This window comes from Macaca nemestrina, chromosome 17 (assembly GCF_043159975.1).
Source record: "Macaca nemestrina isolate mMacNem1 chromosome 17, mMacNem.hap1, whole genome shotgun sequence".
Lineage (NCBI taxonomy): Eukaryota > Metazoa > Chordata > Mammalia > Primates > Cercopithecidae > Macaca > Macaca nemestrina.
The window spans coordinates 8674422-8701422 of NC_092141.1; the positions used below are offsets into that span (position 1 = coordinate 8674422).

The 27001-nt window shown below is 48.1% G+C and overlaps 1 protein-coding gene across 11 annotated transcripts in view; it reads right to left on the minus strand.

Annotated features, from left to right (window-relative positions):
• Positions 1-494: 494 nt before the first annotated feature.
• Positions 495-27001, minus strand: part of LOC105474109 (myosin heavy chain 10) — a 153887-nt gene continuing 127380 nt past the window's right edge. For all 11 annotated transcript variants that reach the window (XM_011728488.3, XM_011728500.3, XM_011728518.3 and 8 more), the window contains 15 exons: positions 26423-26567; positions 24866-25072; positions 21655-21759; positions 20266-20418; positions 19311-19559; positions 18830-19042; positions 16874-17086; positions 13996-14157; positions 10341-10469; positions 7501-7589; positions 6642-6765; positions 6348-6556; positions 4562-4670; positions 3113-3285; positions 495-2160 (listed from right to left, as the gene is read on the minus strand). In XM_011728488.3, the coding sequence (XP_011726790.1) occupies positions 2016-2160; positions 3113-3285; positions 4562-4670; positions 6348-6556; positions 6642-6765; positions 7501-7589; positions 10341-10469; positions 13996-14157; positions 16874-17086; positions 18830-19042; positions 19311-19559; positions 20266-20418; positions 21655-21759; positions 24866-25072; positions 26423-26567 (2425 nt within the window). In that variant the 3' untranslated portion in view covers positions 495-2015. The remainder of the gene's footprint in view (positions 2161-3112; positions 3286-4561; positions 4671-6347; positions 6557-6641; positions 6766-7500; positions 7590-10340; positions 10470-13995; positions 14158-16873; positions 17087-18829; positions 19043-19310; positions 19560-20265; positions 20419-21654; positions 21760-24865; positions 25073-26422; positions 26568-27001) is intronic.

Consider the following 27001-nt stretch of genomic DNA (forward strand, 5'->3'; position numbering starts at 1 on the left):
CACGGGAGAGGCTGTGGCCCCATCACTGAAGCCTTCAAAAGCATCCTCAATACGTGTCTGCCTGAAAATGCAGCCTGAAATGTCTTGGACCTCTGAAAATGTCCTAACCCAGCAGTGAGCTTCATTGGTTGGTGACCAGAGCCCTCCTACCTCACTCCCTTGACAGCTAGGCCAGCCCCTGCCTTTGGGTGGTCTTTTCCTTTCTAGTGCATCTGCACCCCTCGAGACACTGGCAGGAACAAGAGTTGGAGCCAGGACTGGCCTGAGAATTACTCCTCTGTCGTCTGACCTGGGAGACAGCGCCCTCGGCAAAAGGGCCTGGCGCCGTCATTTGAAGTCTGTGTGGCGCCCACCCTCCAGTCACATCACAGATGGGAAATCGAGAACAGAAGGTGAGAAAACAGATTCCATGTTCACATGATTATTCTTGTTTATTGAGGTCTCTTTATTCTCCACGGGTGCTTTTTTCTCCAAGTAAACAGAGCAGGCGCAAATATCTATAATGAATAAATTTATTGTCTTACAAAAATCATTGTCTAGAAATATGGGAATACAAGAAAAGATATTTGCGGTCAGGTGTCTGGTGGTCAACAGCCAGTACAATTCATAAAGGGGGAAATCCAAGATTCCAAACCCACAGGACAAATTCTTCCTAACAGATGTTAAAGCTTTTAACCCAAAAGGTTTGTGTTTTCAAGCACATTGCAGAGGATCAAGGATTTAGAATTAACACTGATTCATTGTCACTGAATGTTTGTAATACCACTTTGACTAGAGAGGTACATGATATGAAGCACAGTCAAAACTGAATACATTAAATTGTTATAGAGGCGAATGATATATTCAACATTGTCTTAGTACTGTAGTGTCTAAGGCACTTTCCGTAATGTCAGTTTGCTTAACTATCAACCAAAAACAGGATGCTAAGTGTTCACTGTAACACTGTCCAAAGGGAAGGGAGAAGGAAGAATGAAGGAGTCACACCCACTGGCATGTCAACATTCAGGAAGATGGCATATGTTCTGGAGGTTCCATAAACCTCATTGACAAACTTGGAACAAGCCTCGGACACAAAACCAATATTCCCATTTTGGGCTCAAAGCAGCGGCTGAATTTGCAAGGTCAGCGTGAGGGCCTGGCTGGCGAGGGAGGGCCTTCCACCAGCTCGGCCTAGGGGTCCGCGGCTGCTTGCTCCTGACGTGAGGAGGGCACCGGCTGAGCCAGGCGGTTCGGGAGACCATCTGGAAGTCTACGTGATCCATGGCTGCCACCTGGGGCCACAGCTGCAGTGTGGCCACTATCCCTTCTATGCACAGACCAGCCCTGGCCAAGGACAGTTCACATGAGGAGATGCGGGACACCATCGACTCGAGGGGCAGGGCCCCCCTTGGGGGATGGGCATGGTAACCCCAAATGGGTGTTGCTTCCAATCCAGCCCACCCCTCCTACTCTTTCCAAAGCCCCTTTCACAGTTTGCTCACTGAAATAGTGTTGATCATTATTTGAGAGAAATGAGAGAGACAAGTGCAGTTTAGAGTCCACAATGGTCTAGGAGACTTGATGTGGCTGAGGAGTCGGGGGCCACGTGAACACAGAACTAGGTGACCTGCCTGTACGACAGAGAGCATGCAGAGCGACTGAGCGACGCCCACGGCGCTGCCCCAATAACCCAGCGACCCGCAGCCAAGGGCCTGGAGTTTGTTTAAAAAGGGTTCTTACCGTGTTTTATAAAATGGTCTCTTGATGACTATATGGAAAATAGATGCAATGATGAAACAATCTGTTTAATATGTGTGTCCTGTGTGTGTCTATATATAAAAAGGGGAGCAATTGTACCTAAGTCTGAAGCGGGATACAGTATGCGTAGGCTGGAGAGCCTTAAGACACAGTTGATCTTTCAGGAAGGAATCCCGTAGCTTGCCAATTTCCTAAATCTGCAGGAGGCCCCAAGGTAGGCTGGCACCGGTGCGTTCCTAAGTGTCCCACTGTATCGCCTCCTCTGGCTTCCTGCGACTTTACTCTGACTGGGGTGGCTGCGTCTCATTGACATCACTGGTCTTACTTTCCGTGTCGTCGTCGGAGAGCTCCAGGGAAGCTCCTTCAATGTGCAGCTGGCGCCGGCCAGATCGGCTGGAGGAGAAGCTGATGGGGCCGCCCCGCCTGGAGAGAACAGGAAGCGGATGTGTGTGGGTAAACAGACAGGAGCACGTGGCTGTCAGTATGTCCAACCACTCAGCGCAGCAGAACCTTCCCCCTGCACCCCTTCCTCGGACACACGACCTTGTGGGGGCGGCGGTCCGATGGGAAAAGACTGTGTGCCTTTCTGCCTCTCCCACAACCCTGCCTGCAGAGCGGCCAAAGCAGGGCCCTCGGAGAACTGGGGAGGACTTGGTTCAGCCTAGGACTGTCTGTGATGGAAATGGTAAGGAAGACGGATTAAGGCCAAGCTCTACCTGCTAACCAGGGAATCAGCCAGATAGCAAATATTTTATTGAGGATTTGTGGGCCACCTAGGGACTCTGTTGAATATTCTGTGTTTTTGTGTTTTTAGAACCATTTAAAAATGTAGACACCATTCTTAGCTTGATGGCTGTACAAAAGCGGGTTATGCACCAAATCTGCCCGTCGGCCAGACGTGCTGTAACCTCGGCTGAGCTGGTCTTGCGGGGCAGGGACCTCAGCTGTAGGTCTCCCACGCTCCGCCCTCGCCCTGGTACACAGCAGATCCAGTGTAGTGAGGAGGACCGTAATGAGGAGGGCTGATGGCACCAGGTCCCGGGAGGAGCTCCTGCCCCCTGCCCTGCTTTTTAACAGAGGCTGGGAGCTCGCCTCGCTACTGGATGTCTGGACGGGGATGGACGCCTGACGCAGCTCCAGCCTGGTGTGGTGGATGAGTGTGGTCCTCTAGTGACTGGCAATGAGTGGGCTTGCTCCTCTTTTATTCTCCCCGAGGATGACTATCAAGGTCAGAAATCTTAAATGAAGTGGTTCAGGAGAAAGAATGGATCACCGGGCATGGATCTAAGTGAACTTCCTCCAACCAGCTACGCCCCGAGCCTAAGCTAACCCACAAAGCAGCTGCCTGTCAGCTCGGGGCCACATGCCTGCTCACCTCAGCCGGTTCTTCAGGGTGCTGACCTCGCGGCTCAGGCCCTCGTTGGCCTCGGTGGCATCATCCAGTTCCCGCTGGAGTTTACGCCGAGATGCGTTGGCACGCGTAGCTTCTTCTTCTGCTTCCTCCAGCTGGCGTTTAAGCTGCTTCATCCGAGCGTTGGCCTTCTCCATCTTGGGGAGGGCACATGAACCAAAACAAACCAAACTGGTGAGTCCAGTGTCGGCCTCTCTGCACCCCGAGCGTGGCAGTGCGGGGCTCTGCCTGTTACTCTTGTGAGCACACGTGTACACGGATGTACACACATGCCTGGGGGCTGGTCGGAGGCTCTGTAACTGGCCTGCCGCTCTCAGCAAAGCCAGCATCTACAAAGCACACTAGGCCAAAAAAACGAAAAAATACTCAAGATGTTTTTTACCGGTGAGTTTTCTGCAGAAAAATAAGTTTACTATCTTCACACACGTGACCTAGAAAGGGAACTGCTATTCTTGCAAAATGCGGAAGAACCAGCAATGTGGTACAATCCCCAAGCCCGGGAGGTTGTACAGTGCATCTCTACACCTCCTTTCAAGGATGGGCATCTCAGATATCATACTCGGATTCAAGCAGAAAAGCACCCTGGGATGACCTGCCACAGAACTAAGAGCCTCCCTTTCGGACCCTTCATTCCTGAGCCACACAGGGGCTGGCCAGCGCCTCGGGGGCCCAGCGCACACCGCCCTCAACTGTTCTCCATGTTGCTAGGCCCCAAGGGTGGGGGTGGGAAGGGAAGGCCAGGTTGCTTGACCGAGTGAATGAAGTTGGGGAGGGTTCGGGCCAAAGGCAGTGAAATCCTCAGATCCATCCACCTTTCTGGCCAGTGTCTGCAGTGTGAAGTCTCACCAGGCAGAGGGCAGGGAGCGGGAGGGAGGGTACAGTTGCCCACGCTGCCATCAGGGCAGGCCTGCCCCACAGTTGAAAGTCCTGCGGAACATTCCCTGCGCACTTAGAGAAGGGGGCCTGGATGCAGACACCGAAGCCACTCGGTTGCAGCGTGCAGTACCTCTGTCTTCCCTTCACTTTCTATTCACTATCTCCTGGGTCCACCCTACACCCAGCCAGTACCTCATCACTGCCAGCAATGTCCAGGAACTACACTAGGCATTAGGGAGATAACAGGGAGCTAAATAGGCAGAAATCCCTGTACTCACGAAGCACACATTCTAGTGGAGAAAGCAGGAGCTTTACAGTTCAGTCCAGGCCTCACTGCAACTTGCTTCCTGACCTGCTGTCCCCTCCCTCCTGTGTCTCGGGTACTGAGAGTGCCCGCCAGGAACATGGAACAGCCCGTGTTAGCCGAAACATCAGAATCGGGAGGCCCCTGAATTCCACTGGTCAGTTGTGCCACCAGCGCGTTCTCCACCAGTTCCTTTGCTCACATGCTTCCCAGGGAGGCATTTCTGCACGTACCTGCTCTTTATACTGATCCGCGTGTCGACGCTCATCCTCCACCTGCATGAAGATTTCTTTCAGCTTCTTCTCAGTGCGACGGACTAATTTGTTGGCGGCTGCTCGTTCCCTGTGAAAGTGGTCACAGTAGTTCTGAAATTCTTGAAATGATATTTTGTGTGGGGAAAAAATATTTTTTAAAGCCCTTTTTCTTTGGGAAGATGACACATGGTGGAGGCATCATGGACCTCTCTGCCCAGAATATCGTGACTAATGTGGTGTTGAGAGCTTTTCCTTCTGGTCAAAACAGGAATTGCCTTTAGTGTATTCCTCAGTAGCGAAAGGTAGAAAAAGCACGTTTTTCCTGCATGTGTAGGTATTACTCACTGTACACAGGTATTACTCACTGTACTCAGTTATCTTACTTTTTGTGTTTTTGAGACGGAGTCTCGCTCTGTCGCCCAGGCTGGAGTGCAATGGCACCATCTCTGCTCACTGCAACCTCCGCCTCCCGGGTTCGAGCGATTCTCCTGCCTCAGCCTCCCGTGTAGCTGGGACTACAGGTGCGTGCTGCCACGCCTGGCTAATTTTTGTATTTTTAGTAGAGACGGGGTTTTACTAAGTTGGCCAGGCTGGTCTCGAACTGTTCACCTCAGGTCATCTGTCTGCCTTGGCCTCCCAAAGTGCTGAGATTACAGCCGTGAGCCACCGCGCCCGGCCTGTACAGTGATCTTCTAAACAGCAAATGTTACATACAAGCTACCTGTCAGTTATACTGAACACAGACTTTTGAAGATGCCATCCTTAATCACCTCAACTTTTCCCCTAAGAAACAACCCAATTTATTAAGTGATTGTTTCACCTGAGAATTTACTGATTACCTCCTATGACGTAGGGCTGTGGCAGCTCACATTGAAAAAACAAAAACAAAAAACAAACCCCCTACACTCCCTCTTTGGTTAGAGGTGAAACAAATCCATGTTTCTAGATAGGTCTACATCGTCCCATGTGAAGGAGAGGTAACTTATTTGGAGGACTCCGTGGAAGACAGAAAAAGTTATTTCGTTCCTTAACAAATATGCAAACATGGATAGGGATGGAGTCAGCCGAAAGGGTGAGTTCTGTTAGTTCCAACCAGAAACAAACCCTTAACTGTTTGATTCAGCCCACTGGAGTCCAAGAGTGGAGTGGGAAGTCCTGGCATGGGGGACTGGGGAGGATGCAGGCGTTCTGGCCACGAGCCCTGCATTTCTGGGCTCCACGCTCCCCAACAAGAGGGTGAATCTGAAGGTCTACCCTGGCTCTGGGGACTATGACCTAATAGCTTTGTAAACGCCTGCCTGCCAGCAGCTGTGCTGTACAATTTCTCATGCTTTAATACAACATGAAAGCTGTTAAGCAATCCTTTCCTATGGGAGAAGAAAGGCTTTGATTTCTGTCATACTGCATTTGTTCTCTGGCCGCAAACTAGCGCTTCATGGGATGCCACACGCTTGGGAAATCGACTCTGGGTAGGAGATGCAAACTCAGGGTGCCTAGGAAATCAGAGGGTGCACATGTGGTGAGCCCTGGAGCTGAGTCCTAAAGCCCAGCCTTCCCTGACTGTTCACAGAGGCCGTCTGTCCTCCCAGCCTCTGAACGCTCACAGCTCTCCTCTCACAGCTCACACCAACTTCTGTCTCCCACTCTGGTTATATGTGTTCTCCGCCCATGCAGTGGGGAGCCCCTCCCGAAAGGGGCGTGTCTGTTTTGTCTCTGACTAAGCCTGGCTGGTAAGTTTTGGTTTATGACAGCAAAAACCTCTTACTTGGCTTCCTGCTCAAGCTGCTCCTCCAGCTGCCCAATCTTGGCCTCCAGGGCTGAGATGGTGGCCTTGAACTTGGACTTGACAGCACCCTCGAGCTCCTGCAGCTTGGCCTTCAGCTCCTTGTTCTGCCGCTCCAGTTGCTGGCGTGCGTTGTCGCTCTTCTGGGCGGCGCTGCGCTCGGCTGCTAGCTCGGCGTTCAGCGTGTCCACCTAGAGAGGAGAGAGGAGTTTATGGTCACTTGTGCCTGAGGAGTAGCACAGCCCTCCCCGGGTGACGGGCTCCTGCGTGGGCCACCTGTAGAGTGGTCTTGCGGAAGCGGTCGTTGAGCAGCTCCATGTTGCTCTGCTCCTCTTCCAGCTCCTCCTCCAGCTGTGCGATCCGAGCCTCCAGACGCCGCTTCTCATCCAGCAGCGCGGACCTGGTGGGGAGAGGAGGAGGGGACAGTTCAATCCCAGCTCAGCACAGCATGGGAGCCTCAGGGAAGGCTCCTCCACCCACCCTGTTGCTGGAAACCTGAGCAGCCAGCCCCGAATCCATCAGTAGGTCCCACTGATGACACTTCCAAACACCCTCCCCCACTGCCACCACCCAGATGCAGGCCTGTCATCTCTCACCTGGACCGCTGGGGTGGCCTCCCGCTGCCCTGCCTGCCTCTCTCCAGCTGTTCTCCACAGACAGCAGCCAGAGTCACTTACAAAACGCAAGCACAACCCCAGCCTCCCCCTGCTGAAACTCTTCAGTGGTTTCCAATCTCTGAGAATCAAATTCTACTCATGATGGCATGCTCACAAAGGCACGTGATGAACCTCTGGTTCAGTAATTAAGTGGAGAAATCGACTGAATTGGAAAAAAAAGATAATGACTTTTAACGAAAAATGAATTCAGTGAAAGGTCATATCTGAGGAACCTGCTCGCCAAAGCTAATGGACTGGAAAGTGGAGGCCCGCAGTGCCCGTTAGTGCGCACCACGGCTCCCGCTTGCGGTGTGCGGGGCTCAGCAGGACTGGCCCCGGGGTATGATGGCTGAGGCAGCCCAGGCCCAGCTAGAGAGGAGCAAACCACCTGCTGATACCAGGTGCGTGGACACCTCCAGCCTTCTCAGCAGTGTGTGTGCCTGAGGGCGAAGAACCCGCCCCCGCCACGGGAGACTCACTTGCCAGAGGTGCTGTTGGCGATCTCGTCCGCCAGTTCGTCTCGCTCCTGCTCGGCGTGTCGGCGGGCTCGCTCAGACGAGGCAAGTTCCTAAGCAGTGGGCAGTGGAGACTGCGTTAAGCTCTGGCTGTGAACAGTTTCCTCACCTGTGGAATCTGACAGTGCCTGAAGCTACAGTGACCTTGTTCCTGTCACTGTTAACCTGCACCTCAAACTGTCATTTAGATTTGAGAAATAAACTGGCGAAAATCTGCTCGGTGCAGACCAGCCAGGTGGTGTGTGGTGTCAGCATCTTACCCAAAAACGTCCAGAGGGAAGTCTTCATTGCCGTAAGGGCTTTGCTGTCACCTCCGGCGTAAGAGGTGCCTATGTTCCTGCCCTTCTTGGAAAACTGGTGCCTCTTAATAGAAACTGAGCACGAACTTTATACAAACCCTGAACCCTAAGAAACCTGAGCTGTACCAACTGATGATCCTGAAGTGTCTTTCACATAAACAGTGTGAGATCAAGGACGCTGGCTGCACAGACCAGTGCGGATCCAGGCAGCTGTGCAGCAACAAGGACCAACGCTCCCATGGGGAGGAGGCAGGGGGGCGCCTCCGCAGGGGCTCAAGTGTTTGCAGAGCTGGGCCTGAGGTGGGCAAGGCCTCTTTCTTGAAGGGGACTGTGGCTCCACGGGGGGCTCTCAGAGGACTGGGCAGGACAATGGGGACAGCCCTGTGCCTGCCAGCCCACGGAAGGAACTGCCTGATGGCTGCTTTTCAACAAACTTCTTTGGAAAGATGATTTGCCATAGAAAGGAGTCAAGGGTGCATTTATCTTATAAATAAGGGAGCTGAGGCCCACCTGGATGAAGATACTGGCCCAAAGTCCCGAGGTTAGTCAGCAGCAAAAAGTCAGGGTTCCGACTCCCCATCCAGGGCTCTTCCCACCAGCTGCCCCTTCCAAAAGATGCCGCAGTTGGCAAGAGCACACCTTGAAGGTGTCTTAGGAGCAGGGCTGCACGGCAGCGCCTCTGTCTGCTCCGGCACATGCACCTGCCTTACATGAGTGTGGGCCCAAGGCCTCTGACAGGCCCGGGTTCTAGCACATCCTGGCACACAGGGCACGGTGGGAGTCAGGAAGGAAAGAGAGGCAGCAGACAGAATGTTCCAGGCCTGATCCCAGGGCCACTGACTCCAGACAGCTCTGCCATCTGGCCTCTGGTGTTTTGTCCTGTTGGGCCTATGAAACACTCATTGTCCACTGGCTGGGGGGGTGGTGGGGGAGCTCTGGGCAGACTGAGGGACCCAGGGGAGAAAGGAAGGGACCCTGGGGCCTCTAAGCCAGAGTAACAGGTGTTTGAAGGAAAAGTGTCAGAAATAGGGGGAAGGGCAGGGCCAGCTTTCCAGCTCAGTCTCTTCTCCTTAATGCAGTGTGATTCAGGCCTTGCCTGAGAGTCTGAAAGAAACGCTTTCAGAAAAAACAGTATGGTACAGAGAATGCCGCTTGGACATCTGGGTAATGGCCCAGGAGCGCTCTCTAGGAGGCAGGCTCCAAGAGCCACATCGCCTTTGGGGAAATGTGCATGTGGGGATCTCACCAATCAGCTCCATGATGGATACATAGAGCTTACACATCTACTTCACTGATGAACATGCATCGTTTGTAACTACACACGGAACACTTACGAAAACTAACATGTTCTAGGTCCCAGAGCCCTTCTCAACATTCTCTGACCACAATGTGATAAAACTAGAAAGCAACTTAAAAAACAAGCAAATGCCAGACATTTGGAAATTTAAACCGCAAGCTTAGATTCTTCACGGGATGAAGAAGAAACCATAATAGAAATTAGAAAAATTTAGAATTACATGACAATGAAATTACTCCACATCAAAATCTGTGGGACATGATGAAAACAGATCTTAGAGGGGAATTTACAGTCTTTTATAAACATATTAGACAAGAAGCTTGAAAGCTCATGAGCTACGTGTCCAACTCAAGAAGTCAAAAAAAAAAACAAGGAGCAAAAAACGGTGAGATAGAGGACAGCGGGATGGAAACCTCCGGAAGCTGGCTCTCAGGTCCTCTCTCAGGGTCTGCTTGGTTTTTACTCATCTGGTTTTCAGTTCCTTGTTCATTCCTGACACCGAGAGAGCCATCCTCCTTTCTTGCAAGCTCAACTCTGCCTTTGCTAATATTTTATCCAATATTTGTAGGTATTTGTATTGGGAGTTTTTTCATATTAACTGATAATATTTATCTTTTCAGGTTTGAAGAAATTTTGATTATCCCTCATTTATACGGTAATGTGTGTATTTAAGTGTGCCTTGCACTGTTACAGTTCCTATATGCAACACTTTATCAGTCTCTGCCTCATGAGAACCTACAAAAAAGATAAATGAAGGAATAATAGGAATTCAATGAAACAAACTTCTCTCCTTTTAAGTTATCACATGAATAGTGCTTCTGTGTAAAAACAAGGCAATTTTGCATCACCAAGGTTGGAGTTACCTAGTACTTGCTGCGTATCAACACTAAAGTATCACTTCCCTTTCCTGCATAGGGGAACAGGCCAAGAGGTGGCTTGAAAAGCTGCTCATCAGCTCCTTTGCCTTTAGCCAGGTGGAGGAATACATATGAGCAGTGTCGAAGTGATCATTTTCTGTTTCCAAACTGAAGTAACAAGAAGGTTGAGGACCATATTAAAAATGGATACTTAAACAAACAAAAATAAAATAAAAATGTATACTGACATTACAGTGGGCTACAAAGATATTAATTTTTTTTTTGATCTTGGAGTAATTTCAAGGGCAAATATATTTGTTGAACAAATGGATGAATAAATAACAAACCAACCTCCTGCAATTGAAGGATCTCTGCTTCCAGACTCTTCAATTTCTTTTCACTCTCTTTGGATTGAGCAAAAATCTCATCTCTGGATGCACGAGCTTCTTCTAATTCACGTTGGTAATCCTTCATCTGAGCCTATTAATAAGAAGGTTTTGGGGTGGTTTACATTCTTAGTTTTAGTTAAATTTTTTTTAGAGATGACCCCTGGTTATGTTGTCCAGGCTGGTGTCAAACTCAAGGCCTCAAGCATTCCTCCTGATTACAGGTGTGAGTCACTGTGCCTGGCCCCATTCTCAGCTTGTAAACATATATTTTTTTTCTAGATTATAAAAGTAATATACTTTCATTGTAAATATAAAAGTATATGGAAATGACAAGGATATCATAAGAAAACTACAGATCAAAATGAAATCCGTTATGAATACAAATGCAAAAATCTTCAACAAAATAGTAGCAAACTGAGTCTGGCAACATGTGAAAAGGATTATATACCATGACCAAGTGGGATCTATCTGAGGAATGCAAGGTTGGTTTGACAACCAAAAATGAATTAATATAACCATATAATCATCACAATAAATGCTGAAGAAGCACTTGACAAAATCTAATACCCTTTCAATATAAAAATACTCAAGCTATGAACAGAAGGAAATTTCTTCAATTCTGATTAAAGGCATCAATGAAAAACTGACAGCCAATATCATACTTAAGGATCAATGACTGAATGGTTTCCCTCTAAAAGATGAGAAACAAGACAAGGAAGTCTGATCCTGCCACTTCTATTTAACACTGCAACAAAGATTCCAGCCAGGGTAATTAATTAGGCAAGACAAAGAAATAAAAGATATCTAGATTGGAAAGGAAGAAGTAAAACTAGTTCAATTTGCTGATGATCTGATCTTATATATAGACAGGCTTAAGAAAGACACAAAAAGAATTAGAACTGCTGGTAATATGGACAATAAAAGAAAAAGCCCAGAAGAACTAATAGATGAGTTTAGCAAGATTGCAGAATACAAGATCAACATACAAACATCAATTATATTTCTATACACCAACTATAAACATTCAAAAGAAAGCAATTACATTTATAATAGAATCAAAAGAATACAAACTTAGATATAAACTTAACAAAAGAAGTGAAAGACTTGTATACCAAGAACTACAAAATATCACTGAAAAAAATAAAAAAGATCTAAATAAAAGGAAAGATTATCCATGTTCATAGACCAGACGACTTAATATTGTTAAAATAGCAATACTCTCCAAATTGATCTACACATCAACACAATAAACTATCAAAACCCAAGCTGGCTTTTTTTTTTTTTTTTTTTTTTGGGTGGCAGAAATTAGTAAGCTAAGGTAGGTGTGGAAATCATTTATCTCATAAAGAATTTATATCCAGAATACAGAATTGTTTCAACTCAGTAATTAAAAGACAGCTCAGCTGTTCAATCTCATTAGTAGTCATTAGAGAAATAAAAATAAAAGCCACAATGAAATGTCACTTCACACCCACTAAGATGGTTACAATCAAAAGATGGACAATAACAAGTGTTGACAAGATGTGGAGAAATTTGAACCCTCACAGATAGCTGGTGGGAATGTAAAACTGCAGTCACTGTGGGAAACAGTTTGGCAGTTCCTCAAAGTTAAACACAGAGGTAGCATTTACCCCAGATCAGTTCCACTCCTAGGTATATTTCTGAGAAAACTGAAAGCACATGTCCACACAAATGCATATGAATGTTCATAGAGGCATTATTCAGAAGTCAAAAACTGGAAACACCCAAATGTCCAACTCAGGGATAGATAAATAAAATGTGGTAGATGTATCCACACAGTAGAGTCTCAGTAATAAAAAGGAGTGCGGTACTTATTCATGCTGCTACATGGATGAACTTTGAAAACATTATGCTAAGTGGAAAACCAGTCACAAAAAGCCACATATTGTATGATTCCACTGATATGAAATATGAAACAAAGGCAAATCTATAGACTGAAAGATTAGTAGTTGATTAATGCAGAATGCAGCAGGGATACAGGGAATGGGGAATGACAGCTAATGGGTAGAGGATTTTTTTTTTTTTTTTTTGAGACGGAGTCTCGCTCTGTCGCCCAGGCTGGAGTGCAGTGGCCGGATCTCAGCTCACTGCAAGCTCTGCCTCCCGGGTTTACGCCATTCTCCTGCCTCAGCCTCCCGAGTAGCTGGGACTACAGGCGCCCGCCACCTCGCCCGGCTAGTTTTTTGTATTTTTTAGTAGAGACGGGGTTTCACCATGTTAGCCAGGATGGTCTCGATCTCCTGACCTCGTGATCCGCCCTTCTCAGCCTCCCAAAGTGCTGGGATTACAGGCTTGAGCCACCGTGCCTGGCCAGGGTAGAGGATTTTTAGGAGGGACCAAAATGCCCCAAATTTGATAGTGGTGGTGGCTGAATAAGTCTACGAATAAACTAAAAAACATTGAAAATGCTAAATTGGTGAATTGTATGGTATGTAAGCTATATTTCAATAAAGCTGTTAAATAAAATCACAGTATTATAATTTATATTCTTTGTAATTAATTAGCTTAATAACTTTTGTAATTAGCTAATAAAAATCTTGAGCCCAGGCTGCAGTGAGCCATGACTGCACCACTGTACTCCCACCTGGATGGCAGAGTGAGACTCTATCTCTTAAAAAAAAAAAAACAAAAAAACCTTTATATTTAGCTTCCAAAAAAAAGTATATGAAAACAAGTTCCTACCAACCTATTATCCAGAGATGACTTTCTTTCCAAACTTGTTTCTAGGTAAGTATGTCTGCCTGCATGTCTGTATGTGAAAATGTATACACACATGTGTGTAGAGTTACAAGCTAAACCACCCTACACTGTATTTTCCTCTATTCATTTAATTCCGGCCATTGTTCCCCACACACCCCATCACTTAGATGGTTAGCAGTCCATTGACATTTAGGGGGTTTCCACTTCTCCTAAATAATAACACTTCAGCTAAAGATCTTTGTACATAAACATTTCTTCTTTATATTTTGTTAAAATAAATTTTCAAGATGTGGTGTCAACAAGGTCAAAGGAAAAGTTCTCGTCATAACGGAGTGGCTCCCCTGAGAAGTAGCTCCCATCTGTACTATGGGTGAGGCCACTGCCTGCCTGCTCACACTGTGAACTCTTGCAGAGATCACCTCTTGTCATTGTGGTAGTAAAAACTGGCCCATCATCTGGGTAGAAAAAGTGATGATTAAAAACAGACCAAAAAGATCACAAAAGCTACAGCACTAAGGGCCTGGGTCGACATGACCCTCCTCTTGAGGTGAGGAAGGGTGGGTTTTAAGCATCGCCACAGGCTCTCAGGGCCACAGGAACCCCGCGTGGTTCCTCCACCCCAGCTGTGTTGCTAAGTGCATTCAAGTATCTCCCGTGGACACAGCGGACACACAAGCAGCGTCTTCATGGCCTGCTGCCCCGCCCCTGGCTGCGCTGACACAGTGCTATGCCCCTAGGGTGGGTGACAGTGGTGCTGTGGCCCCCGGGTGGTACTGCAGTGCTGTCCCCGCCAGCTTCACTGCTGGACTCTGTAGAAGCCACACAGGTCACGTGGTGCTGGATCTCAGTGGGACCACGTGATGCCATCCAGAGACTCCATGGGCGGTGGCACCTACCTGGAGCTTGCGGAGCTGCTTAATCACCTCATCCCGAGCTTTGTTCGCGGCCTCGATTTGGGCTTCGAGGTCCTTCAGGTCTATCTCCATCTTTTTCTTTGAAGCCACAGCAAGCGCCCGCTGTTTCCTCTCGTCATCCAGCTCCGCCTCGAGCTCCCGCACCTAATGGACAGCATTGGGTTATGCTGGGTTAACTCCAACTTTCTGCTCACAGAGCAGGCAGCCTGTTCTCAAGTGGGGGCTCTGGTGACTCGGGTGAGTGTGACCTTCTGTTACTCTGTAGAGGTCTCTGTTACCAAACAGTTACTATCAACAGAAAACCACAGTAGCTGAATTGTGTTCAAAGGGGTCTTTAAACACCACCACCTAATACAAACCATCCCACTGACTGCTGCGAGGGCATGAGAAGGCAGTCAGGGACCTGAGCTCAGAGTGTAGATGAAGCCAAGATGGAAAGACCCGAGACAAATGCGGTAACCATGTAATAAAGGCTGGAGTAGGCACAGAGTGGGCATGGGATGGTTGCTAAGAGGTGCAGAGGACTAAGCGGGCACGCCTGTTTCCTAGAGCTGTGAGGACGTGGGGCATGGCCAAGTTACAAGGGTGCCAGAACCACACAGAAACTGCCTTTGATAAGCAGGAAGGGGGGAGCAGTCAAAGCTGTCCAATGGAGGAGGGACGAAATGAAGGCCAGCTCTGGAGCAGACAGATGGGAGCGTGAGGATGAGTAAGATGTGGGCAGGAAACTGAGGGGGACACACCTGTCAGCCACTCACTCACTCTGCGGCACTCTTCGCTCAGTGAGCCTCCTAGTGCGCAGTGGGGATGGGGCACTACGCTCACACTGTCTGAGGGATGCTCAGAAGTAGGTGCTCTGGAGTCCTTAAACCAAATTCCAACGCCTCCGTCACCAATGACGGGGACCAGACATGAAGCTGCTGAGCTCCAAACCTTATCAGCCCGAGTCCACAGGGACCGTGTGTCACTGCCTTGACTTGGCCTCCTCAACCTGTCCTGCTTTGTCCACTTATTTAGCCACAAATAACTGCTTTGTCATGTATTTATTAAGGTATAGGTCATAAATACCTTAATAAATACCTATGCCCTAGGTAGTGTTCTAGCAGCTGGAGGCTCAGGTGAGCAAGGAAAGGTCCCTGCCTTCACAGAGCTTCCGCTTCCTGCTAAGAGGATGATGGGTGGTGTGGGAGCTGGTATGGAGGCACCAAGGCTTGACAAGTGGTGGCTCCACTGGTCCTCTCCAAAGGGGAGAAACAGGGCCGCTGCTGCTGCTCCTCTGCAGGGGTTGGCATGGGAGACGAGGAGCAGGGCAGCTGCTCCCGCATAATGCAGAGGCGCTCGTCATCTACTTGCTGTATTCTGCAGAGACCTGGGGCTGTACCTCAAGGCACAGGATAGCAGGAGGCACCTAATGTAGAGCCACTTAACATGAATTTCAAAGTGTGGTGGTTTAAAAAAATGTCTACAAATTCTTTAATACTCCCCACCTTAAAGAGTTGGAGCATAATCTCCTTTTGAATGTGGGCCAGACTTGGTGACTCGCTTCTGACAAACAGAATAAAAAAGTGATCACATGAGACTTCGGAAATTAGGTCATAAAAGGCCTGGAAGCTTCCTCCTTGCTTGCTTTCTTTTGGATCTCTCTCTCGTGAAGCTCCTCCAGGACACTCAGGAGGCCCATGTAGCAAGCTGCCGAGGCCTCCTGCTGACACCACATGTGTGAGCCAGCTTGGCACGGCTCCTCCAGCCCCGGTCAGGCCTTCAGATGATGCAGCCAGGGCCAAGGTCCTGACTGTACCAGAACCACTGACTCAATCGCTTCCCAATTCCTCACACACAGAAACTGTGACATAAATGTTGTCACAGTTTGCAATAATTTGTTAAGTTTGGGGTAATTTGTTATCCAGCAATAAATGACCAATAATTAGTGGAGTGAAAATAATAAAGCAAAATTAAATATATCCCACATCTGGCCGGGCATGGTGGCTCATGCCTGTAATCCCAGCACTTTGGGAGGCCAAGATGGGCAGATCACCTGAGTCCAGGAGTTTGAGACCAGCCTGGCCAACACGATGAAACCCCGTCTCTACTAACAATACAAAAATTAGCCGCACATGATGGCGTGTGCCTGTAGTCCCAGCTACTTGGGAGGCCGAGACAGAAGAATCACTTCAACCTGGGAGGCAGAGGTTGCAGTGAGCCAAGATCGTGCCACTGCACTCCAGCCTGGGTGACAGAGCGAGACTCCGTCTCAAAACACACACACCCCCACCCCCGCCAAATCCAAGACTTATTGCCATGAACTGGAAGGGACTGGCAAAATATCCACAATTCATATTTAAAGTTTTAGACTATAAATTTAACATACATGCAGAAAAGTGTCTAATATACATTCAGAAAAGTATACAGTTTATACATGGATAACAACTTTATAAAATGACAAATTTAAATATCTGCTCTTTTTCCTTTTGAAGAGTGATCTAATTATTAGGACTTGAGATCTGAACCGCAGACATCTGCCAAATCACTGTGTCTGGGATGCATCAATTCTTTCCTATACCCACATTCTAAGACAAGGAACTTGAACCTAACCACAGATTCCTCTGGGAGTCCACTGAGGGCTTTCTAATTGATAAGTGTAAGCAGCAATGATACTGTCTGAGGAACAGAAAAACCTAAACTAATTACAATAAAATTTAAATAATAAAATTCTCAAATGACCAAATTAAATTCATTTTACTCTCTGTGTTACTCTGTGTTTACTCAGATGTGTTCTAACATGAATGAACAGGATACTGACCCAGAGCTGGGCTTTGAGAGCCTGCACCCCTTGTCGTGGAGGCTGTGCCTTCTGCCCTACCTGTTTGATCAGCAGCCGCTTCTTCTCTTCATTCTGCTCGTCCCTGGTTTGCAGGTCTCTCTCGAACTGCGCCTTCATGGCCTGCATGTTGACCTCCAGACGAAGCTTGGCATCTTCCGTGGCCTGGAGTTCGTCTTCCAGCTCCTCCAGCTGGGTCCTCATTTCCTCCACCTGCTGCTCCAGGGCCCGTTTGGATTTTTCAAGTTCGTGAACCTAAACCACCAAAGCATCAGGAAAGAGTTGACCTGGGCGGAGGCACGTGGGAAGAACAGCAGTCTTCCTGTTTTACAGGCCCACTTGTGGCATGCTGGCCACTTTGGTCCCCCTGGGCTGGCCCCCTGCCACATGCACACACATCCTTCCCTCTCCCCCGAAGGCTGCTGCTATTCTCCATTTCAGTGTATGCAGCTCAGAACTACAGTGCAGATTTCTTTGTTCACACGTGTTCTCTGGTCATCCTCCTCCGATGACCTCTAAGCTGAGAGTTCTTCAGTGAGCCAAAGAACAAAGGAAACAGCCATGTCAGGGAACCTGTCTGTTGACTGACCCCCTTGCCTGCTGTCTGTGAGGAGCAAGTATGACAGTACACCTCTTCTTGCTGTAGAAAAGATCATTCGTATTGAAAAGCACATGTGGAAACTGCTGACTATTCGGGTGGCTTCGGCCTAACAAGCAGGGCACAGTACAGAGGCCTTGATCTTTCTCTGGACAAAGATCCCCCCACCACCATTTCCCTCGTTCTCTGCGCCAAGCACTGTGCTGAGAGCTTCACCTCCTGTGCCCTTTGATTATCGCGGCAGCCTTTGGAGGGAGGCCTTGGTGCTGCTGTGCACCCCCTCTGGGGTCCAGGACCACCGCAGTTCTCACAGGGACAGGCGTGGAGAATCTTAGGACAGGAGGAAGGCCCATTTCTACACAGTGTCTGGTGCTCAGTAGGCACAAAAGACATGTTTGTGGGATAAACGTGTGAGTGCTGATGCTACAGAAAACGAACATGAAATCAACTGTAGCGTTCTCTCTCCACATTTCACTGTGTAACCATGGCCACTTCTACTTTCAGTGGCCTCTTCTTGTCCATGGGGCTAGTCCCTGGGTGCCAAGTTGTAGGAGACCCAGCAGGAAGGTGGGGCCACCTTCGCTGAGGTATGATGTGGCCAGATGGCCCATAGCCCATGAAAATGAGACCCTACCTTTTTAGAGGACTTTGTGCTTTTCAAAGCAGATGCAGTAACTTCATGAAATTGGACAAGTATAATGTCCCTCTGGCAGATAAAGAAACTTAGGCTTCAAAAGCTTAAGTGGCTTCCCGTGGTCAGAATGGAAGCCTGTGGAGGAGCCAGGGAACCTTGCCTTTGACACCAGGCCTGGCTTTGTTTTGCTATCTTCAACACGCCATACGCTAAGGGAGAGACGTAGGGTCAGTAAGTGTCATGGCAGCTCCTGTGGAAGACGTATGCAACGGAAAGAGAAACTGTGCCACAGAAGCTTCTAAGCTGTGGAGAAGCCCCCAAAGCTACTGAAGCTCTCCAAGAAAACAGTGGGGCCTCCCTGGGAAGAACCGGGTCAGAGGGAGCTGCCATTCCCCGCTCCTCCTCCTCTCCAGGTCCCCACTCACCGCATGTTTGGCAACTACCTGTGACGGCAGAACCACGAAACCTTTTGTTGAAAGTCCCCCCTGCCAGGGTGTAGGCTGGGGCAGGGAGGGCAGTGAAAGGAAGAAGAAACACGTTCACCTCCAGCCAGAGCTGGGGGGAGATGGCAGAAAACCTGACAACGGTCCCAGAAGACCTGAACCCCCTCCTCACGCACAGGCCAAAGCACTCCTAGACGGCTTCGTGGCTGGGCTGTACGTTCCCAGGTCCTTCAGGCACCCCAAGGAGCCGCCTGCTCCCGTGTGAAGGCCCAGGCCCCTGGGATGCTCTCCCATGCGGAGTGTGGACCCCACCAGCGACTTACGTTCTTCCCCACGTCGTCTTTGGAGCTCATGAGGTCTTCCATGTCTGCTCGGAGCTGCTTGTTCTGCCTCTCAAACTCCTCCTTGGCCTCCAGGGCTTCCTCAAGGGCCCGGGCCAGTGACAGGGCTTTGGTTTCTTTCTCTCTGGCCTCGGCTTCGGCCCGGTCCCGCTCTTCGGCATAGCGGGCAGAGATGCTCTTCTCTTCTGCTAACAGCTGTGCACAAGGGGATGGGGGAACATGAAAAGCCGAAACAGCGGCATCGGCTTGTCTCTTCCACTGCGTGGCTGATGTGTCGCCAGAGTGCTGCCATTAGATTATGGTGTTCTTGTATTTCCTTTTTTTTTTTTTTTTTTGCTTCCCCCTTTTTCCAATTTTGATATAAATATGTATCCCATTTAATTGCCTTTAAATAAGATTATTTTAAACCATAGGAACAAAAGCAAGAGCCCTGCCAGGAGGAAACGACGCGTGGCCGACCCACCTGGTCAAACTTCTTCTGCTTCTTCTCCAAGTTGGAGGCGACCTGGCGCTGATGGTCCAGGTCCACCGTGAGGTCGTCCAGCTCCTGCTGCAGGCGGTTCTTGGTCTTCTCCAGTTTGTCATACGCCAGTGCCTTCTCCTCCAGGCGTTGGCTCAGGGCCTCCACGTCCTTCAGAAGCTTCTTCTTGGCTTCTTCCAGACTTTCAATTGTTCCCAGGTCGTCATCTACTTTCTTCTTGGTATCAGCCAACTAGGTTTTGTGTAAGGACAAACAGAAAGTATTAATGTTCTCAATTGGGGCTGGGCATGGTGGCTGACGCCTGTAATCTCAGCACTTTGGGAGGCCGAGGCGAGCAGATCACTTGAGGTCAGGAGTTCGAGACCAGCCAGGCCAACATAGTGAAACCTCATCTCTACTAAAAATACAAAAATCGCCTGTCTGTAGTCTCAGCTACTGGGGAAGCTGAGGTGGGAGGATCACTTGAGCCCAGGAGGTGGAGGTTGCAGTGAGCTGAGATCATGCCACTGCACTCCAGCCTGGGCGACACAGTGAGACTCTGTTTCAAAAAAAAAAAAAAAAAAAAAGAACTCAATTAGTTCTTGAATTTGAAGAAAACTTTTGTTTTTAATATTTTGAGAGAAGAAAAATCAATACTGTGATTTTAAAATAAATGAATCTTAGACGGTCACTACTTAATTTCTTAGCTAACAGTCTATTAAAATGATAACTGGATTGAAATTTTACATCGTTGACACAGTCCTAGGTCCTTATTTTAAGGGCTTCCAGCATTATAACCAGCATGTGGCTGGGTCAAAGCAAAACCATTTAATGGGCTTAATTTAGTACAACCTAATTAACTGTCCCAAATGGAGTTGAGACAGCCCGGCAAAGCAGGGCCAGGAGCTGCTAAAGACACACATCGAGGCCACCGCGGCTTCCTAAAGAGGACGCACACCTGGGACTGCAGGGCCAGCACTTGCTTCTCCAGGTTCTTCCTGGCCTCCTCCTCCTCCTCCTGCTGCTCCTGAAGACTGTTCTTCTCCTCTTCCAGCTGCCGGATTCGACTGCTCAGGTTTAGTTTCTGGCGTGTCTCCTCCTGAAGAAGCTCCTGTGTTTTTTTTTTTAAAAGGGCAACACTTCCGTTATATTTATCAGCAAAACAAATACACCTGTATTAAAGAATTCATGTCATAAAATAGAGTGCCTCAGTGCATGAGAACACCCAGTGACATTCACACACACAGACGATTGAAAAACACACACAGTAACTTTGTAAAAGTTTTTCACACCAACACTGCTTCAGACTGATCCCTGAAGAATGAATGGCGGCGCCGTCCACCCAAGGGCCCAGGCTGGAGCCTCCAGGCATCCCTGAGGCCTCCCCTCCTGCATCCCCCACCACACCCTGCATCTCCTCAGTCACGCCTGGAATCCCTTCCTCTCTATCCCCTGCCCCGTCTTAGTTCAGGCCCTCAGCCCTTCACGCTGGGATCACCTCTCCCGTCTTAGGCATCCCCTCCTTTTTATTTCCTGCCAGACTGACTTCTAAAATGTAAGCACAAACATGTCTTTCCTGTTACTTTCAGACTGGGAAATCTTCAGAGGCATTAGTTGTGTGGAGCAGAATTCCTGGGCTCTGGCTCTGGCCGCCTCTAGTCTCACTCACCAGGCCGTGCCTTGCCATGCATGGGGTATGCTTCAGTTAAAATGAATGTATCCCCAACTGCCTAATTATTCCACTTTCGGCCTGAGATTTTTTTTAATCCCCAGCACCTAGCCTAAAGCCTGACAAATAAGCACTCATAAATGTTTGCAAATTTAACAAAATTAAGCTGTAAAACTCCAAGAATAAAGTGCTACATTATTTTCAAGTAACCTGTAGCTGACTTAAAAACATCCCTAACGGATGATGCAGTGCAGGTCTTAACCATCTGATAAGCAAGCCTCAACTCACCCTTTTACAAAATGGACTGTTTCTCACAGGTCAGCACAATGAAATTCCAACCATAATGAAACAATCTTATTTAAAATGGCCAGCAAGACATTGTGTGCAGGACCATGGCTTGGGTAAACCACTGCCCAGGCAGCGGCAGTGAATGGCAGGTGGAGCTGCCTCCGAGGCCACCCACATGCGTGCCGGACACAGGAACCCCGGAGGCTCTACATTAAGACACTGAGCTTCCAGGGAGAAATCCTGAGTAGCAAGCCTGGCTCCAAATAAAAGTATGACATAAAACTAGTAAGAGCTGACATAGAAGACAACTCTGGGGCCAGCATATTTCACCAGCTTAAATACTACAGAAATGTTAGTTATTATAAAGACCCCTTGTTCCCCGTGGAATACCTGTGTATCCTGTAGTTGAGACTCAAGACTAGCTGCATCCTTAGCAAATTTAATCCCCTTCTTCTCTGCTTCTTCCAGAAGGGTGGAGACATTATCTAGCTCATTCTGTAAGGAGAAAAAGATTAAATTCAACTCAAAAGTAAGCGAGCAGAAAGGGTCTAGAAACACAGCTTTTAAACAGAACACAAATAGAGAAGAACTCGGGGGCAGTGTGAACCTGAAACTACCCATTCAATTAAGGAAGACTCACCACCAAGAGTCTGTTGCCTTCAAACAGAGCTCAAATAAGTAGGTACTAGAACCTGCCTCCCTGGCTACCTTAATAGTCTCTACCCATGGAAAGGATGGGGCGGCGGGGGGTCTCCTAACTGGTTTTCTACCTTCTTCTATTTTTATCATGAAGAGACAAAAATTAAAGCAAAGCCTTTGAAAGAGTGACTGTATCCTCTGTGGGGAGGCTGAAAGGCCAGCAGGTGCTTGATTTTGGTGCTCTTTCACATGAAGATGCGTTAACCACGTGCTTTGGGAGGAAAGTATAATTCACATTCTTATAGAGCTTGAGGCTTCTATAAAAGGGATACAAGAGAGTTAGTTTTTTTTTTTTTTTTTTGAGACAGAGTCTTGCCCTGTCGCCCTGGCTGGAGTGCAGTGGCACGATCTTGGCTCACTGCAATCTCTGCCTCCTGGGTTCAAGCAGTTCTCCTGCCTAAGCCTCCTGAGTGGCTGGGATTACAGATGTGCGCCACCACGCCTGGCTAATTTTTTGTATCTTTAGTAGAGATAGGGTTTCGGCCTCCGAAAGTGCTGGGATTACAGGCGTCAGCCACCACGTCCGGCCGGAAGTTCTTTAAGGTTTTAAAAAACTGGTATTATATATTCATCATGAATATTTAAGCTATTTCTTATGGTCAGATTTAATGAATAATATTTTTTCCTTCTCAATTAATATTTCTAAAATATTTTCCAAACAAATCTTCATGGTATAAGATGCTTTATAATTTTTGATGACCGTTGGCGCTGGGAAGAAGCAGAGGGACGCAGAGGGATGCAGAGGGACACAGAGGGGCAGCAGGGCACTGTGGGTTCTCGCCTGTCCTCATCACACCAGCTGAGGGAAGGTGGATGGCGGCACAGTCACAGTGCAGTCTGCCATGGGCAGGCCTCTCTGCTGAGTCCTAGAGCCCTGGAGAATCATGTACTGTAATGCGGTCTTGGGCCTCTGACACAACACAGCTCTGTAATGCTTTTTCAGTGTGGCAATATAGGATGTACATCTTTTCTTACCAATAGGGACTCATTGACTATATTGTTTTTGCTGGATGCATAGAAGTCCGTATTAAACATTAAAGTTATTTCCAATCACAGTCAGCCCTTCCTATCCATAGGTTCCATCTGTGGATTCAACCAAACATGTATTAAAAATATTCAGAAAAGGGCCAGGCGTGGTGGCTCACGCCTGTAATCCCAGCACTTTGGGAGGCCGAGGTGGGCGGATCACGAGGTCAGGAGATGGAGACCATCCTGGCTAACACAGTGAAACCCCGTCTCTACTAAAAATGCAAAAAATTAGCCGGGCGTGGTGGCGGGCGCCTGTAGTCCCAGCTACTCGGGAGGCTGAGGCAGGAGAATGGCATGAACCTGGGACGTAGAGCTTGCAGTGAACTGAGATCGCGCCACTGCACTCCAGCCTGGGCGACAGAGGCAAGACTCTGTCTCAAAAAAACAAAAAAGAAAAATTCAGAAAAAACCCCTGCATGTGCACTGACCATGTATAGTTCAGGACTCTTTCGGGTGATTTCCTAAAACCATGACTGTTTTGGGTCGTTATTTCCTAAAAAATACAGTCTAACAACTTTTTACAAAGCATTTACATTGTCTTAGGTATTATAAGTGATCTAGAGATGATTTATAGTATATGGGAGGATGTGCATACATGCAAATACTATGCCTTTTTTTTTTTTTGAGATAAGAGTCTTGCTCTGTTGTCCAGGCTGGAGTGCAGTGGCATGATCTTGGCTCACCGCAACCTCCACCTCCCTGGATTCAAGCAATTCTCCTGCCTCAGCCTCCCGAGTAGCTGGGATTACAGGTGTGCAACACCACACCTCGCCAGTTTTTTGTATTTATTAGTAGAGACGGGGTTTCACCATGTTGGCCAGGCTGGTCTCAAACTCCTGACCTCAGGTGATCCGCCCACCTTGGCCTCCCAAAGTGCTGGGATTACAGGTGTGAACTACCATGCCCGGCCCCATACTATGCCATTTTTATTAGGGACTCTAGCATCAGCAGATTTTGGTATCTGCAGGAGGTCCTAGATTCAATGCCCCAGTGGATACTGAGGGCTGACTATACTTTTGTACACACTTCTGCAATGAACATTCTTGAAGTTGACTCTGTGTATACATCCTTAGTTAATTCCCTAGGATAAATGACTAGACGTGGATTTTTCGGGTCTAAGGATACTCCCAGTTTTAAGGCTCGTGATCTAAGACTGCCAAACTGTCCTTTAGAAAAGGTTGCACTAGGCCGGGCACAGTGGCTCAAGCCTGTAATCTCAGCACTGTGGGAGGCTGAGGCGGGCGGATCATGAGGTCAGGAGATCGAGACCATCCTGGCTAACGTGGTGAAACCCTGTCTCTACTAAAAATTCAAAAAATTAGCCGGGCGTGGTGGCAGGCGCCTGTAGTCCCAGCTACTCGGGAGACTGAGGCAGGACGATAGGGTGAACCCGGGAGATGGAGGGTACAGTGAGCAGAGATTGCGCCACTGCACTTCAGCCTGGGCGACAGCGAGACTGTCTCAAAAAAAAAAAAAAAAGTTGCACTAATTTATACCAGCAGTGTAAAAAAATAAAACTCTTGCAAATCTTTGCCAATGTGAAGTATAATTTTTTTGGCCCATTGTTCCTATTATTTGCTGGACTAATGGAGAAGCTGAAGTGCTTAAAACTGTTCAAGCAACTATAAACACAATTCAAGGTGGAACTGATCAAGTCCAATTCATGCTGTCTTCTTCTTAAAATAAGAATTATTTAACTTCATCGAAGTAATAGACACTAGGGACACCTAAGACTCGATGTATTTACTGGACAGCAATTGTCAGGTATTACACAGCACGCTGGCTGTGGGTCTCTGATTGCACAGAGGGATACAATGGTAAATTAGGGACATGCTACGGTGGGATGTGTGTAGAGCGGAGGTTTCTGGCTTACCTGCAGCTTACTTGCTTTCTCCGCCAGCTCCACCCTGAGCCTGTCGCCTTCGGAGACCTTGGCATGGAGCTCCTGGACCTGCGCGTCGAGCTTCTTCCTCTTGTGCTCAGACTCGGCCTTGACCTGCTGCAGGACCTTCACCTCACACGCCAGTTCCTTGTTATCTGTCTCCAGGCCCTGCTTGTTCTTCTCTAGATTTGCTTTGAACTAGGAGACGGAAGGGAAAACATAATTCACTAATTATTTTCTAAAACTCCATACAGAGGACTGCTTTTTGAGTCTGCGGAATTGTGCCTAACACACAGTAAGCCTGTGATCAACATTTGTTGAATGAATGAATGAATGAAAATGTTTGCTGTTCTCTGAATGTGAGGATTTCTGTGTAAGGAACACATGCGTACGTACTGCTCTGAGGAGCAGATGCAGGTACTTAGGGGCTCACTGTGCTAAGTAATGATCCTTGTCGATGCCAAGTGTCGTGTCTGCAGCATACTCACTCACACTGTCCTTTGTATAAAACAAGTGTTGTTACTGTAAAAACTGTTTTACATGTACTAACATGAGCAAGCACCCCTGGTGCAGGGTGGTCACAACAGGATGTGTCTCCAATGACATCTTGCCTCAGGGACACGATTGGGTGTAGTAAGGTGTTCACATGGGAATCTGGGCCAGACTGTCTGGCCTCAGGCTGCCTTTCCACGAACCAGCTGTGTGACCCCGGCTTAATTACCTAACACCGCTGGGCCTCAGTTTCCTTGTCTTTTAAATGAGAATTATAGGAGACTGTGCCACAGGGTTGTAACCAAGATTAAGGAAGGCAATTCACGTAGGGTACTTAGCACAGTACCTGACACAAATGTAAATGTTCTGTAAATGTTAATATTGTCATTGTCTAAATTAAAAGGTGGCATGTGGCTAGGCAAAGAACAGAGAGATGGGGAAACCGGAGCAAGAACCAAGTCACAAAGGCAAGGATGATTATGGGAAGTCATGGAGGCCAGTCTGCACAGGGGGGTGGCATGAGTCACAGGGCACATGAAATTCAGTTTCAGCAGAACGGAAAGCCTATGTCTGAGATACAGAAGCGGGAACAATGAATGAAAGGCAAGACTGTGCTTGGTGGCTGCGGTGAGATCACAGGCAGGGAAGGACAAGAAGGGAGAGATGAATGTCAGGAACCCCTGAAGGGGAACAGTGGCGGGACTTGTGACTTACTGGCAGCAGACAAGTAAGGGAAGAATGACTTTCAAATCATTCAGGGTTTTGAGTGAAGCCACTGGGAGAAGGACTTAGTGAGAGGAGACACTGGGGAGGACTGTGTGATTTGAGATGGCGGCTGGATCCGTGCATTTGCATCTGGCTTTTTTCCCTAAGTAGACACTGTGTTTTCAGAAAGCCGCTCCTGCCTTGGCAACTGGGTACCCAGCAGCCCACTCAATGACGTGTAGAGGCTGGAGCATAATCAATACCTGACTGAACAGAACGGGCAGATAGGATGGGAGTGGGTCTGCTGGTGGATTTTCTCCAGGCCACAGCACACGGCAGGGTCTCCCTTACCCGCTTGGCCTGTTCCAGCTGCTCTGAGAGCTCCTCCAGGGCTGTTGCGTGTCTTTGTCTCATGTCCTGGATTTGAGCTTCATGGTTCTTAGTTTCCTCCTCAAGAGCCTTCTTCAGCTCTGCCACTTCTTGTTCACGTTTTGTACTAGAGAAGGACATTTTTTAAGAGAGATCAGAATTAGCTGACTGATTAGAAACACATTTTCTTTTTGAAAAAGTACTGTTTTTGTTTTAAATATTACATAAATTCCTTTAATAAATATTTGATGTGCTATTTCCAGTAGGCCGGCAGGTCTATTACTGTGGTATCAGAAATCCTCCTAGAGAGCTGAGTAGTGGTTCATGCCTGTAATCCTGGCAATTTGGGAGGCTAAGGTGGATCGCTTGAGCCTGGGAGGTTGAGGCTACAATGAGCTATGACTGTACCACTGCACGCCAGCGTGGGTGAGTGAGACCCTATCTTTAAAAAAAAAAAAACCCCAAAACCCCCCCCCAAAAAAAACAAAACAAAACAAAAACCAGTGCAACTTCCCTGCCATATCTGACTTATCAAGACACAGGGTGACATCCCTAGGGGGT